Source organism: Cricetulus griseus, chromosome 3, assembly GCF_003668045.3.
Source record: "Cricetulus griseus strain 17A/GY chromosome 3, alternate assembly CriGri-PICRH-1.0, whole genome shotgun sequence".
NCBI lineage: Eukaryota > Metazoa > Chordata > Mammalia > Rodentia > Cricetidae > Cricetulus > Cricetulus griseus.
In genome coordinates this window covers 183049142-183066022 of record NC_048596.1, presented here as the reverse complement: position 1 = coordinate 183066022, position 16881 = coordinate 183049142, and the positions used below count along the sequence as shown (strand labels likewise).

Here is a 16881-nt window from a genome sequence, read left to right as displayed (position 1 = left end):
CAGAAATGGGTTAACTTGTAAGAACTAGTTAGTAATAAGCCTGAGCTATTGTCTGAGCATTTGTAATTAATATTAAGCCTCTGAGTGATTATTTGAGAACAACTGTGAGACAGGAAAACACCACCTACATGGAACTCCATCTCCCCAGTCCTGGGATTACAAACATGCTCTTCTGCCCTCGCTGTAGTAGCATCTTGTTCCACCTGTGGACTTGGCATGGTGGCAGCATCCTAGGGATGTGGCTTCAGGTGTGGGGACATGACCCCTGATAAGGAAGAGGAGGGCTGGCTCAATTTCTTGGGTTGTGGTTGGAAATCCAGAAGGATAGAGACTGTATCTTCAGGAGTGGGAAGACCAAAGCAGTACCATCATTGTGTGAGTGATCCCCTAATAAACACCTGTTAATTCTTTATCTGGGTTTTGTGGACTCTTCAAGTCCACCTTCACTCAGTTTTTTGTGCAGATACTTGGAAATAGAATTTGTGTGCTCAGACTTTTGAGTTAAGCACTTTCCCAACTGATAACATCTCCCCAGACCCCTTTTTTATGGTGGGAAGGGGGCTCAGAAAGAATCTCACATAACTCAGGCTTGCATTAAACTTACTATGTAGCCAAGGATGATTTTGAACTTTAGATCTTCCTGTCTTGCCCTTCCAAATGTTGGGGTTACATCTTTATACACTGAGAAACCCTGACTTGCATTTTAGGAATGTAAATTATATCTCAAATAAGTCCTAAAGGATGAGGATAATGTCTAGTTTCCTGACCACCTCATGACTTTACTAAGCACATATAGGAGAGACACTCAATAAATGACAGTGTAGACAGTTAGATACTACAGAAACCAGGGCAAAGCAAAAAGAAATCTTCCTGTTTCAAGGACATAAATGGAGAAGGCAAACTTCACAGGACTACATTCCAAATTTCCACACCAGATCCAATGAGATGATCCTTCAAGGGAGAGGGAATTATTTTCAGCTAGTGGTTTCTTAACTTTACTTGAGGTAGAAATCTGAGAATAAGATAAAGTTTTGTGCCTGGCAAGTTAAGGCTTGTAATTCTGCTTAGTTGGAAGCTCTGTAAAAATCTTGTCAACTTGTATATACACTTCTTGCCCGCTTCTGTGCCTTTTGCCTTTGCTCCCTTTGGCTCTTTTGAAAGAAATAAAAAAGAAAGAGGGTAGAAAAGGGTTTGTCTGGGCATGTCAAAATGTCTAGATTCCTTCCTTTACACAATGGCTTACTTTCACATCCCATGCATGGGCTCAGGGTATAGATTTATTTCTCCTTCCCTTCCTTCCTTCCTTCCTTCCTTCCTTCCTTCCTTCCTTCCTTCCTTCCTTCCTTCCTTCCTTCCTTCCTTCTCTTTCTTTCTATCAGTCTGTCCTCCTGTCTTTCTTTCCCTTCCTTCCTTCTCTTTCTTTTCTTTCTTTCTGTCAGTCTGTCTTCTTGTCTCTCTCTCTCTCTCTCTCTTTTTTTTTCTTCCTCTTTGTTATAACTTTTTTATCCAAAGACATGTTGGGCCTAAGAGTGTAGCTCAGCAGTAGTGTGCCTCTGTAGCATATAATATAGAGGCCCTGAGTTTAATCTCAACGTTCTTCCCCAAAACAACACAACCAAAGATTCTTTTGACACTCAGAGGAATCACGGGGACCCCTGAAACACAGACTGTTCTTAAAGGACATCTGAACAGATCCATAGCTGGATAAACTGTCTGGCTACAAGAGTGTACTAAAGAATATCACTTATGTATTTATCACATTCATTCATTACTAGATAACAAAACTACCCCAAGAGTCCTCCTACATTACAGGCTGAGGAAATGGCTCAGTGGGTAAGATACTTGCCATGCAAGCATGAGAACCAAAGTTTGGATCCCTGGAGTCCAAAAGCTGGTGGGTATGGGAGCTACTTATAATCCCAGCAGTTAGGTGACAGAGATAGGGAATCCCTGGCCTCAGGTTCATCTAGAGACCCTGCTTCAGTAAATTGAGAGAAATCAACAAAGGTAACCAGTGTCAACTTCTGGCTTCCACATGCATGTGTATACATACATACTTGTGTACACATGTACACCCCTCAAGTGCAACACACACACACACACACACACACACACACACACACACACACACACAAATTCCCAAACTCTCAACACATTAAGAGATAATCAAGGACAGAACTTAACTCCTATTTTGGAAGAGACAGGACTTCTAGTTTGTATACATTTCCCCATCATTGAAAACATCATTTATTTATTTATTTATTTATTTATTTATTTATGGTGACAACCATATCATTCAGTAGCCCTGGTTGACCTCAAACTCACTCTGTAGACCAGACTGACCTTGAAATCGCAAAGACCTGCCTCTGCCTCAGTGCTAGAATTAAAGGTATGGCCACTACCCTCAGCATGAAACTCAGCAATTTTATACACAATCTGAAGCAGTTGCTAGGACAGCTAACACACCAGCACTTTCCCAGTGAGAATAGCAGATATGCAGACATTTTTGTTTTTCACAAAAGTCAAGTTTAACTATTTGGGGATTTAGTTTTTAGTCTGCTACATGAACAGACAACACATGCAGCAGGGATCTCTAAAGCAGACAAAAATAGATATCTACTATAGGAATGAGTGTACTCAGCCCCTCTCTTCTCTCTGCCTGTATTGCAAAACAGAATAGGTGAACATGTATTAAAAAATCCAAAATATCACTAAGTGGAGCAGAAACTACCCAGGGACATGTAGATAGTCTGAGAGAAAGAAAGATCTAAATGCATTCACAGACCCCAAAACTAAATGCCCCTCAGAGCACTCTTTAGTACCCCTTATCCCAAAGGACCAGAACAGCTTGTTGGAGTGACTTGGGCCTGTGCAACTGTCACTGACCACACAGGTGGGAAAATCCATCTCCTGCTTTTCTTAATGAGAAATTCACCTAAGGCCTTGGCTTTCAAGTGCATATTACAGATACCAAAACATCAATTAGTTCAACCATCTCTATCTTGGGGAGGTGAGAACAAAACTTCACCTTCCCCTACCTGCCCTGTTCTTCATCACCAAATTAGCTACTAACTGATTAGCACACCAATTAAAACCACTGAAAACAAATACAACACCAACAGCTGACATTTTTATAGAAGATCCCAGAGGCTAATGAGCTCAATGGGTTAATCAGCCAAGCTTTTTCCAAGAGGCCAGGTTGCCACATTAGAACGACATACTACCACTTCCAAAAACCCAGACCTAAAAACAGAAAAGAAAGTCTGTGAAAAACATCTCCTTGGAAAAGCACAGGTGACTTGGTTTCTGAAACATATTTAGAGGTGTCCTGGGTTCTCCATTCACTAATTTCTCTGATTTCCTTAAGTATCACTCCATGTCCTGTAGCCTCAAGGGGCCTCCTGTGTACTGCTTGAGCCCCAGCTCATCTGGCCTCCAAAGCTGCAGGTCAATTACTCTTTCTGGAAACTTTCAACTCTCCTAATTGTCCTCTTACCTCTGGGGTGGTCATTTTGCCTTTTAACCTACTCACAATAACTCAGCTAAATGTTTTATATGCAATAGGTGCACAATATATATTTGTTGAATAAAGAAAGAATTCCTAAACTTAGGCCTTCATCACTGTATTTTTTTTTCCTCTGCTTTCGCTTAAGCTTCAAATACTGTCTGTATAGAGCAAGCCCAAGTTGCATTTAGAAATGTCAAGGCCATAGGCGTATGGACATGCCTTTGTGTTTGTTGTGAGCCTTGCTTCTAGAAGATGACCAGAACAAAGCAATATGAAGAACTGTATGGTTGGTACCAATCTGTATGCATGCCCTTCGCAATTGGACTTGACCATTAGTTCCACTACAGGCACAGAGCATCTTGCTCACCACTGGCTTTTTGTGTAGGTTATATGATTTGCACTGACGAAAGGAATGAAAGAGAAGAGGCAGGACTCCTGTCCCAAGAAGCAGCCTCTAGCATTTATGTTTGCCTTCAGACACTTCTGACATCACTACAAGAATAGGCCACTGGTCAGAGACAACTAGGTACTCCCAACCAGAGCTGCCAGCCAAGCCTGGCCTGGGTCTATTGGCCCTCAACTTGTCTACAGATAACATGCGTGATTATGACAGGAGCTTTATGCTACTGTGATGGAGTGCTTGTTAAATAACAGTTACTGACAGGATCAGGCTCAAGACTGAGATCTGAGAAGACCCATAGATCATTACCACCTAACAATCCAACAAAAATGATAAGGATGATGATAGTGACAACACTAAATTAGTAACAGCTCACATTCATTGAACACTATACCCTGAGAACTTTCAAAACACTGACTCATTTGAACTAGTGTTAAGTTTCTCTTTACAGAATATTGAGAAGACAGTAGAGGATTCTTATATACTTCACCAACAGTTGCCTCCTATTGTTTTTATTTATTTTTGTGTTAACAAGATGGCTCATGTGGGCAGAAGAGCTTGTCATCAAGTCTGATGACCTCAGATCTATCCCTGGAACCCACAAGGTAGGAGGAGAGAACCAATTACTGCAAGTTGTCCTGACCATCATAATAAGCACCATGTGCTGACACAGATAAAGTAAATAAATAAATGTAAAAATGTGTCTTTGTTTTAAGAGAATGGGTCTAGTTGTGTAGCGCTGACTGGCTCTGAACTTGTTGTCCCCCTGCTTCAGCCTCTCCTAAGAGATACAAAATACCACATCAGGCTTGGTTTTATTGATTAACTGATTTTAAACATTATTTATTTATTTAATGTGCATGAGATTTTGTCTGTATGTCTGAGTACCATGTGTGTGTATGATGCCCCAGGAGGTACCAGAAGAGGGTGTTGTATTCTCTGGGATTGGAATCACAGGTTGTAAATGATCATGTGGGTGTTAGGAAATAAACCCAGGTCCTCTGGACAAGCAGCCAGTGCTCTTAACCACTGACTGACTTCTCTTCTCTGGTCCTACTTGATTTAATGCAATAGGATCTGGCAATCATTCCAGGCTGCCCTAGAACTCAAATGACCCTTCTATCTCAGCTTCCTGGGTAGCTAGGACTATTAGGCATGTACTTGTTTACCCTGCTCCACTATTTTTTTTACGGGGGGTGGTTTGTTTGTTTTAAGACAGGGGTCTCTCTATGTAGTCTTGTCTGTCCTGGAATACACTATGTAGACCACAGCGATCCACCTGCCTCTGCTTCCCAAGTGATGGTATAAAAGTGTGCCTCACCAACCTGGCTTCATTTTCTCCTATTAACATATTATAATAATATAATAGCTGTGGGAGCCAACAGTTATGACTCCCTTCAATCTTGATTTAAGGTAAGAGAGTTCAAACCTATTCTTGTTCCTCAAGACCAAAAACAAGATGTTTGACTAAAAGTGTGGTTACTAGATGCTTTGAGAATTAGGGAAGTAGTTGCATTTGTTTGTTCCTTGTATCATGGTAAGGAAGTCTTTTGCGCCCCCCCCCTTTGTTTGGGTATAAAATGGATATGAGAAATAAATTCAAGGCTGCTACAGTATTCAATGAGAACCCTCCCAACTCTATCTTCTGTCTTTTATTTCTTTCTTTCTCAATTCTCACTCCCCTTTTCAAGCACATTCAACAAGTCTGCTGGTCCTGACAGATAATAGCTGTCAGAGAAAACTAAGTGACATTAAAACTTTGTTCTCAAGTCAAGCCCATAACTTATTCATGCTTCCTTAATTTTCCCCTACCACATTACATTTACCTGCCGTATTTTCTTAGGCAAAGACCAACAGCAGCCCTTGCCCTTATTGAATCTGTTTTATTTGGTAGCACTTGTTTTTTGTTTGTTTGTTTTTGTTTTTTGAGACAGGGTTTCTTTGTGTAGCTTTGGAGCCTATCCTGGCACTCGCTCTGGAGACCAAGCTGGCCTCGAACTCACAGAGATCTGCCTGCCTTTGCCCCTCAGTGCTGGGATTAAAAGCATGTGCCACCAACACCCTGCTATTTGGTAGCACTTTTATTAAGCTATTATTTACATACTACATATTTTGCTCATTTGAAGTATATAGTTCAGGGGCAGAGACACACAGATACCCAAAGCTCCCTGGCCAGCCTGTCTAGCTAATATTGTGAACTCCAAATTCAGTAAGAGACTTTGTCTCAAAATAATAATAATAATAATAATAATAATAATAATAATAATAATAGGGCTGGAGAGATGGCTCAGAGGTTAAGAGCACTGACTGCTCTTCCAAAGGTCCTGAGTTCAATCCCCAGCAACCACATGGTGGCTCACAAGCATCCATTATGAGATCTGGTGCCCTCTTCTGGTGTGCAGATATACATGGAAGTAGAATGTTGTATACATAATAAATAAACAAAATCTTAAAAAAAGAAAGCTGTCTTAAAAAACTTATTAAAATAATAATAATAATAAGATAAAGAGTAATTAAAGCAAGACATCCAGTGTCAACCTGTGCCTCTGTAAGTACAAGTACACCCTCAAGTGCATATACATTTATGAACACACACACACATACATACATACACACACACACACACACACACACACACACACACACACACACACACAAAATGTACAATTTAATGTCCTTAGATATTCTTAAAGTTGTACAGCTATCATCCAAATAGTTGTAGAATTTATTCATCACTCCCAAAGAAATCCCATTTCCAGCCCCCTGGAAACCACTTATCTACTTTCTGTCTCTAAAACATCATTCTGGGAATTTCACAGAAATAAGAGTCATAAACATGGAGCACTTTGTGACTAGCTTCTCCTGCTTGACACAATGCTTTCAAAGTTTTTGTTGTATTATGTCTCCATCTTAATATATTTATAGCAAAAATAAATTTCCTTGTATGTATATACCACAGCCCATTTATCCACTATTGGCTGGTGCTGTGACATACCAGTTTTGTGGAGATTTCTGTACATATCTAGGAATAGAATGCAGTCCAGTTTGTGTTGATTTTTAAGGACCTGTTGGGTTATTTTGAAAGTAAATGTGCCATTGTATATCGCTAGTGTGAACAGGTAGTGTTGTCAAGATGATGGGATCTGGAAACAAGCCTCTGGGCATGACTGTTGAGGGAGTTCCTAGATTCAATTAGCTGAGGTGGGAAGAACCACCCTAAATGTGGATGCCACCATTTCCACAAGTTTGGGTTCCAGAATGAAAAAAGGAAGCCATCACTCATCACTTTCTACCTCCTTACTGTAATACAATATGACATAATGCCTGACCTCCTGCTGTCACGCCCTCCCCAACATGATGAACTATTCTCTCAAAACAAACACTTCCTTTCCTTTTTTCTTTTCTTTCTTTCTGTTTTTTTAAGACAGGGTTTTTCTGTGTAGTCCTAGATGTCCTGGAGTTCACTCTGTAGACCAAAGTGGCATGGAACTCAGAGATTTGCCTGCCTCTGCCTCCCAAGTGGGGGGATTAAAGGTATGCGCCACCATTGCCTGGCTAACACTTCCTGTCTTAAGGTGCTTTTTTTTTGTCAGATATTTTATTGTAACAATGAGGAAAAATAACTAATACACACACCAAGTTCCATTTTAACAGATAAGAAGTTGGAACCCAGGAGGGCTAAAGTCACTTGCCAAAGTTTGTTCAGCAGAGGAGCAATGTACCTAGGCAGTCTGCCTCCAGAGTCCCAGCTCTCGGCATCAAAGGAAACTGAGGTAACTAGCTTTCTCAATGTGTGATTCTGATCCTTTTGAAAAGGGTGCCTAATTTTCTCCTCTATATCTGGAATCAATAAACCAATAGAAATGTAGAGAACAAAGAATCTCAGAAAAAAAATAAAATGATTTCCACATTTTTCCCCAGTGTTAGGGTTCAAACCCAGAGACTTACACATGCTAGACACTGAGCTATATTCCAGTTCCATATGTTTTCTTTGTTTGTTTTTAAGGTTTATGAGACAGGGCCTCAGTCTTATGCTATCTCTGGCTGTCCTGAAACTCACTCTGTTGACTAGGTTGGCCTGAAAGTCACATAGATCCACCTGACTCTGCTTCCTGAATGCTGGATTAAAGTGTGGCTCCATATGTTTGTTTTATTTTTTAATATTTATTTTATTACTTATTTGTGTGTATATGGGTATGAGTATTACATATGTGCAATGCCCACAGAGACCAAAAGAGGGCATCAATCCTCTGGAATAGAGTTACAGGTCATTGCCTGACACAGATGTTGGCAACCAAACTCTAGTTTTCTATAAGAGCAGTATGCACTCAGCTGCTGAGCTGTCTCCACCCCATACATATATATTTATACATTAATGAAGAAATATTAAATACCTAAAGCTGAGGTTGGGGAATAGCTCACTGGTGCTTACTTGTGAATGTGTGAGGACCTGGATTTATTCCCTAGCACACCATGCATATAAACACACACCAAAAACAAAGTCAGAAAAAAAACAAAACCCACCCAAAATAATAAAACAAAGAAACCATTAAAATAAAACCCAAAACATGAAAACACAAAATCTTGTGGCTGTGTGTGCATGCGCAAGTGTGTGTTTATATACATGCCCCATGGCACACATGGGGAGGTCAGGGAACGACTTGCAGGAGTCTGCTCTCCCTTCTGCCATGTGGGTCCTGGGGGTGGAACTCTCGTCCTCAGGCTTAGCACCTGTGCCTTTACCTCTGAGCCATCTCAATGGCCCCATTAAAGGTTACATTGTAAAAGTTCAGGTATGAACCATTCCTTAGTTCTCTCAACCAAGGAAATGGAATTTAATCTATAGACTGATAAAGTAAACATAAAACTTCATTATTACAAGACATTGAAATTCAGCCTGGTGTTGGTGGCACACGCCTTTAGTCCCAGCACTTAGGAGGTAGAGGCAGGCGGATCTCAGTGAGTTTGAGACCAGCCTGGTCTACAACAGCTAGTTCCAGGACAGCCTCTAAAGCCACAGAGAAACCCTGTCTCAAAAACCAAAAACCAAACCAAAACAAAACAAAACAAAAAACCCCAAGACACTGAAACTCTATAGGAACCCTCTGGAAACTGTAAGAATGCTGTTATTATTACTCAGAGTATCCCACCTAGGAAGCGGAGACAAAATGACCAGTTGTATCTTGTGGCAGTATCCCTCACGTAAACATGATGCCATCTTTGGTCGACACTAACTTACCCTGAATTGCAGATAAATATACAAAAGTGTCTTCATGCTCCAAGTTCTCCAAGAATATCTGGAAGCACAAAACCGGGAAAAATGGTTCTCAAAGAGCAAAAAGACATAGAACCCCCTTTTCACTGTCAGAGAGGAGTACATGATTTTCTTCTTGGTAGAAATTAGTCTGACATAGAACCTTGTGAGGAAAATGGTTTATTTGCTTCAAGTCCAATTTCTCTAACAGTTTAAAGGGGGTGGGGGCCGTTTAGGGAAGGAACTTCTTGAAGTCATCAAGTATATACCAGCACTAGTAATGGAAATCAATACACATAAGAATAATATACAGGAATGGAGAGATGGCTCAGAGGTTAAGAGCACCGACTGTTCTTCCAGAGGTCCTGAGTTCAATTCCCAGCAACCACATGGTGGCTCACAACCATCCGTTATGAGATCTGGTGCCCTCTTCTGGTGTGCAGATATACATGGAAGCAGAATGCTGTATACATAATAAATAAATAAAATCTTAAAAAAAATAATAAACAGCTAAAAACTTGATGTGCAAACCTGTCAACCTGAGTTTGATTCTTGGATCCCATGGTGGAAGAAAACTTCCTCTGACATCCACAAGCACACTGCAGCATATGTATGCCCACACTCATGCATATGCATCATACTCACACACAATAATATCCATAAAACTTTTTAAAAAGAACAACATTTTTCTGTGCTAGCCCATGGTGGACAACATTTTCAACACAGGTGGCCAGATATATTCTGATCCTTTCTCCTGAGCTAACAGCACGTGGGGTTGCAAGGGAGACAGATGTTATTGCTACAGAGGCAGTTTTATGTCTATTCTACTTTTTAAAAATCTTGCAAATTGTAGTCCTTTGATTGACATTGATAACAAACTATTCTCATTCTTTCCCAAATTAGAAACTTATCAGGGTGTCAAATATAGGTCTTCCTAGAAGTCACTATGATGGCATGTTCAAGTTAGACCCTAACATGGGAGCAACAGAAAGACAGCAGCATGTGTAATCTTCCTCCCGCTTGTTGTCTAGGGAAGGTAGGAGTGCCTACTCATATACCACTGTGACATTTGCTCAACAGAATCTTGATTTCAACTTTGTGCTGCTAGTGTCTGTACCACCAAGGGAGGGCTGAAGATTAGTCAAGATGGGATGATGACCAGGTTGAAAGACATTGAGATTGCATATGAGTGAGGGAAACAATACAGAGGAGTAGTCATGAGAATAAAAAAAATAAATATTTTAAAGACTTCACAGAAAAAGAATTGACATGTGTTTGGCTTTTCTTTTTCTTCCTTCCTTCCTTCCTTTCTCTTCTTTCTTTCTTTTTTTTATCAACTTGACACAAGCTAAAGTTATCTGGGAAGAGGGACCCTCAATTGAGAAAATGTCCCTCACCAGATTAGCCTGTAGGCAAAGCTGGAGGGCATTTTCTGGATTAATAAGTGATGTGGGAAGGCCCAAGCCTTTGTGGGAGGTGCCACTCCTGAGCAGGTAGTTCTGGATGCTAGAAGAAAACTATCTGAGCAAGCCAAGGGGAGCAGGCCAGTAAGCAGAACTACTCCATGGCTTTTGCATCAGTTCCTGCCTTGAGCTGCTGCCTTGACTTCCCTAAATGAACGACCTAGGATGTGCAAGCCAAATAAACTCTTTTCTCCTCAAAGTTGCTTTGGTCACAGCAATAGAAACCCTAAGACAAGAGGTCTAAAAGGCAGAGGAAAGAGAAGAACAAGAGAGGGTTATAAAATATACATGTCATGAAAGCACGGTTTTGGTCTGGAAGAAGTCAGGGGTCAGCAAGAGTTAGGAGAGGGATTGGGGACAGCTGTGAGAGGTATGCTGGCTATCTTGATTGCCAACTTGATGAGATTCAGTCACCACAGAAACACATCTCTGGGCATATCTGTGAGGGAATTTCTAGACTGGGTTAATTAATGTGGAAGGCCCACCCTAACTGTGGGTAGCACTACTCCAAGAGCTAGTGTCCTGGACTGAATCAAAAGGAGAAAGGAAGCCAGTGAGCTAGGAACAAGTAAAGGTGGCTGCTGCCGAGGCAGACAATTTAGTCCCTAATCACCACATACTCACTGTGGTGCCCACACACCTCACCCAGCCCACTGCACAAAATACAAATTTAAATGTAACAAACATGCTTGCTGAGCTGAGCATTCACCTGTCTCTGCTTCCTGCTGCAGATCCAGGTGATCGGCTACCTCAAGCCCCTGTCCCCATGATGACTCTGCCATCATGGACTGTATTCTCAAACCATGAGCCAAAAATCAATCCCTTCTTGCTTGTCAGGTGGTTTGTCATAGCAATGAGAAAAAAATGCAGGGGACAAACAAGAACCAAATACAATGATGCAGACAAACCAAAGCTTCACAATAAAACCCATTCCCTTGCATGATGACCAAAAACTAATTTAAAAACAAAAGGGACAAGAGTGTGATGGTGCATACCTGCCATCCCAGCACTTGGAAGGTAGAGGTAGAGAATCAAGACAAAGTCAATTGGGCTACATGAGACCCTTTTTCAAAATTTCAAAAATAAGTCTGGCATGATGGGACATACTTGTAATCCCAACCCTTTGGTGACAGAGACAAGATTAGGGTTTCAGGATCGCCCTTAGTTATGTAACAAGTTCAAGAATAGCCTGGGCTACCTGGTACTTTGTCTCAAAGATCAGAAAAAGGAAACCAAAACAAGAAACAAATAGGGCTGGGACCATGATTCTGTGGGTAACGTGCCTGCTGTGCAAATGTGAGGACCTGAAGATCTTTGGCATCCTTTTTCAAACTTGGCACTGAGAGGTGCAGACAGAAGGAGTACTGGAGCTTGATAGGCAGCCAGTTTAACCAATGGTGAGTTCCGGGTCCAGTGAGAGACTCTCAAAAATAGAGGTACCGTGGTAGAGGAGGACACCCATTGTTGACATCTGGCCTCCACACCTGCACACACCTGCACAGGCATGCATGCACACACACACACACACACACACACACACACACACACACACACACACACACAAGTCACAAATAAGGGATACATTTGTGTGAACTTCTTAGTAAAAAATAATTGGCAAAACTTGGTGAACATAGCAGTTGATGACTAAATGCAGTTAAAGGAAATTCCAAAGGTGGCCCTAGCATGCACTATCTAAATTAGCATTCCACAGGATATCTGGAGGATAACCATACAATACTTCTAGTATCATACTAACTAAAATAGATATTTTCCATCAGAATTATAATTTGCAATCTAAGAGCTAGACAAATAGCTAGATCACCATCATCACTACCAAGGTTCAGAAAGATTGAGTGTGCTGTCCGGGAAGTTGAGATTGGGTCCCAGGCAGTAGTTTCTCAGGCCTCTTGTTCTTATTGGAGCCCATACTCAAGTCCCAAAGACTTCCACAAAAAGGAAAGATCCTAACTAAGCAGTTAGGCTAGAACATGCTCAACCATTTATGTTCCTGGAGGATAATCCAGGACAGTGCTTGACACATGGTCAATATTTAAAAGATACCCAAGTTAGGCTGGTCATGGTGGTGCACATCTTTAGTCCCAGCACTCAATAGGCACAGCCAGGTGCATCACACTATGAGTTCAAGGCCACCCAGGGCTCCACAGTGAGATCCTGTCTCAAAACAACAAACAACCCTCCCCTCCCCAGCCGATTATCTGTCCCTGGGCTGCTGTCTGCACTATGTGGTATGTCTGGGAGTGTGTTCTACGCACCTGGAGAAGCTTCTTTTGTTCCTCAAGGGCTCTTGCCTCTCTCTGCTCTACCCATCGGGAAAGAGTGCGTAGGGCAGCAGCTCGGGTTGGAACCTGGGGATCATATGCTGATAGGAGAACTTCCTGGAACTGTTGTGTGGTTACATTTCTAGGTGGCTGGCTTGTTGCAGTGCTAGGCTCTGTAGACTCCTGGCTTGTTCTGGGAGGGTCCTGTTCTTGCTCAGGGCAGTTCTGAGCTACTTCTGTGGATGTGCCATAGCTGGTTTGTTGCTCTTCTTCTGCTTTCCATTCCGGGTCTTTTTTGTTCAGGGTACTTTGGGCAGCCATGCTGACAGCCTCAGTGGAAAAGGCTCCATGAGTAGAGATGGCAATTCGGAGATCAACTGCGAGTTCTTGGATGACAGGGTCAGGATATGTATTAGAGACTTTCTCCAACAAAGGTAACAGCTGCTTCAGGACTGCAAAATCACATGACTTCAACTATAAAATGAAAATTTAAAAATAGTAAGTCAAAATTAATGTGGAAAATGTTAATAAGCGAATATAAGGGTCAACAATCACACCATGTTCTGGTGCAGTCAGCACACTATCTAGGGCAAACACTTAAGAATTATTTGCTAAACAATTATAGCTAACATTTATCATCGAACACTGGCTGTGTACAGGCACTTTTCTAAGTTAACAAGCACACACATCTACACTCCTTCGATAAAGTGCCGATTAGTTCCTTCATTTGAAACAGACACTTACGTAGAATGCCAGAATCGTAAGCTACAACATAGTTAAGTGTAAAGTGAAGAAACTACAATCCAGGCATTGTGGCTCATGTCTGTCATCACAATGTGGAGAATGGAGCAGGAGGACTACCCTGAGTTCAAGATCAGTTTGGGCTATATAATGAGTTCTATAGAACAGCCTGGGATCCTGACTCAAAAGAAAATTAAAATAAACAAAAAGTCAGATTGTAGAATATAAAAATTAAATTTTTGCCTAAAAATCACACTTTAATACTGTTTCCTGGAACTGGAAGGGTGTCTCAGAGTTAAAAGCACCAGCTGCTTAATCAAGAGAGCCAAAGTTCAAATCCCAGCACCCACATAACAAGCCACATTTTACATGCACACTTGTAATCCCAGCTCCAAGTAGGGTGGACACAGGAGGATTACTGGGGCTTCCTGATTTCTGGCATAGTGGAGAGACCCTGCTTCAAAGCAGTAAGAGAGTGACACAGAAGGACACTTCATACCCTGTTTTGGCCTCTACACATACACACACACACACACACACACACACACACACACACACACATATACACTCTTACACACTCATACAAATAATAAATGAACGAATCTTTTCAAAAATACCTATTTCTGCTAGGTTTTTGGATGTTGGGCAGTCCTGAAAGATTCTAGATCTTTTTTTGTTGTTGGGTTTTTTGTTTGTTTGTTTGTTTTTGAGGCAGGGTTTCTCTATGTAACAGCTCTGGATGTTCTGTGCTTGTTTTGTAGAGCAGGCTGGCTTCAAACTCACAGAGATTGGCCTGCCTCTACCTCCTAAGTGCTGGGATTAAAGGTGTGTGCTAACATGGCACAGTTGCTTTGTTATTTTTTGTTTTTCAGACTGGGTCTCTCTATATAGCCCTGGCTATCCTGGCACTCACCATGAACCAAACTGGCCTTGAACTCATGGAAATCTGCCTGCCTCTGCCTCTGCCTCTGCCTCTCCCTCCACTCCCCACACCTGCCCAAAACTTCCAAGTGCTGGGATTAAAGGTGTGTGCCACCATACCTGGCTAGATTCTAGATCATGGAAGCGCTTACGTCAAACCTGTAGTAGTTTAAAGCAGATAAAAAACCTTCACAGGGCACTAGTAACAACAGAAATAATTTTATAAAAATTACATAAGGCTCCGAAAATCTTTAACAATGTTTATAAATGAAGACAATTCCATATGTAGATGCCTTAATCTCAAAGGCAAAAGACATTGGAGTATAGTCCTTATCTAACTAAAGGATCATTTAAAACTATATTTATTGTGCATGTGTATGTGCACATTTATATTTGTGTATGCCCATGGTTGTAGGGAGCAAGACCTTTCCATGCATGTCAAGGTCAGAAGGCAGTTTTTCGGAGTTGGCTCTCTTCCACTTTTATATGGGTTCAAAGAACTGAAATCAGGTTTCTTCAGGTCTGTGTAGCTAGTTCCTTTGCCTGCTAAGCCATCTTATTGATGCGGAAACATCAGTTTTTGAAAAGATGTAAAATTAGGAGCTGAGCAAATGGCTAGGTGGGTAAGAGCACTCACTGGGTAAGCATAAGGACCCGAGTTTGAATCCCCAGCACCCATGTAAAAAGCTGAGAATGGCTACACATGTGCCTACCATCTCAGGCCTGGGAGGCAGAGACAATGAGACTCTGTTCCAAGGGAATAGGCAGAGAATGATAGAGTAAGACACCTAACATCTTCCTTTAGCTTCTGCTGGACAAATGGTCACATGGAGATATGAAATTAAGGTGAGGGGTACAGCAAGAGGTAAAGCAGTAGCTTAGCTTGCCCTGGTTGAAGGCACTGGGCATTCTAAATAAGGGCTTTTTCAGGCAGTGACCACCTACCTATAAATGCTTGGAATTCTGAGAAACATTTATGTTACCTAGAGGATAACAAACAAAAAAAGTCTGTGAAGACACTATGTGTGGATCCCCTTTCTCTGTAGCAACACATGACTACTGTTCCTAACACATCCATGGTTTACCGAGGTTTGAAGGTTTCCCATTAAGGGAGAGGGTGGTGATTTTAAAGTTTTAAAAGCCTGTGCCCTTTGATAACATTTAAAAGAAGAAGAAAAAGAAGGAAAACCAAACCTGCCTCCTTAAACATACTCTTTTCCTTCTTTTTTTCTTCTCGCCATTTGTCCATCCATCTGTGCTGTTTATTAGCTGCTGTAGCAGGTGTATTAACAATGAGCAGAAAGCAGGAAATGGCTGCTCTAGAGGCAAAGCAACAGCAATACTCTAGAGTCATTAAGAATGAATGATTTTCTATCCAGAGAGTATCCAGCCCAGCGAAGGGGAGACAGGATGGAAGTGGAATCAGCCAATTCGCTTTGTTAAATGAACAGGATCACAGCACGAGGGCCCTCTATTCTTGCCACTATTCTACAGAAGTTCCTGTGTTTGCCATGGTTCTGGGATGTAAGTCAACTACACATAAAACATAGGTGCATGCTTAGTACAATATTTTGGGTTTTTTTAAGATTTATTTTATGGCCAGGCGTTGGTGGCGCACACCTTTAATCCCAGCACTCGAGAGGCAGGCGGATCTCTGTGAGTTCGAGGCCAGCCTGGTCTACAGAGTGAGTGCCAGGATAAGCTCCAAAGCTACACAGAGAAACCCTGTCTCGAGAAACCAAAAAAAAAGATTTATTTTATGTGTATGAGTGCTTTGTCTGCATGAGTGCAGTGCCTCTGCATGAGTGCAGTGCCTCTGAGGACCAGAAGAGGGCATCAGATCCTCTGGAACTGGAGTTATAGAGAGTTGTGAGGCACCATGGGAGTGCCAGGAACCAGGTCTGGGTCTCTTACAAGAGCAACAAGAGCTCTTTACTGCTGAGCCATCTCTACAGTCTTTTCTGAAGAATTTAAGCAATGGCCCTTGGCAACAAAAGGAAAGTGGAAAGTAAGAAAGAATGGAAGGAACAAAGGGAAAGGAAAGGGAAGAAAGAAGACCTAAATAGCATGGCATAAGGGCAAGCTAAAAACAGCCATCCCTTTACAGAAAAGACACACCTTTGTTCTCTCAGTAATGAACTTCACTATGAAATCTGGGCTTAAAGGTTACGAGTCCTGCCTTTAACAATATTGGTGACCTGGCACAATACAGCTTCAATTTGTCCTAAGGCCAGAATGGTCTGCTCAGCTTTACCAACCAGGGGCAATAGTGAGCCCACCAACTCTGCAAGACCAAGCAGAAACTGCTTCCTGAG

General features: G+C 41.6%; 1 protein-coding gene across 1 annotated transcript in view; it reads right to left on the bottom strand.

Moving 5' to 3' along the window:
- The window catches only part of Tango6 (transport and golgi organization 6 homolog), a 173700-nt gene that overhangs the window by 100136 nt on the left and 56683 nt on the right, over positions 1-16881 (bottom strand). Inside the window, exons 13-14 of the mRNA XM_027405927.2 lie at positions 12899-13378; positions 9148-9205 (exon numbers count right to left, since the gene is read on the bottom strand). Coding sequence (XP_027261728.1) covers positions 9148-9205; positions 12899-13378 — 538 coding nt within the window. The remainder of the gene's footprint in view (positions 1-9147; positions 9206-12898; positions 13379-16881) is intronic.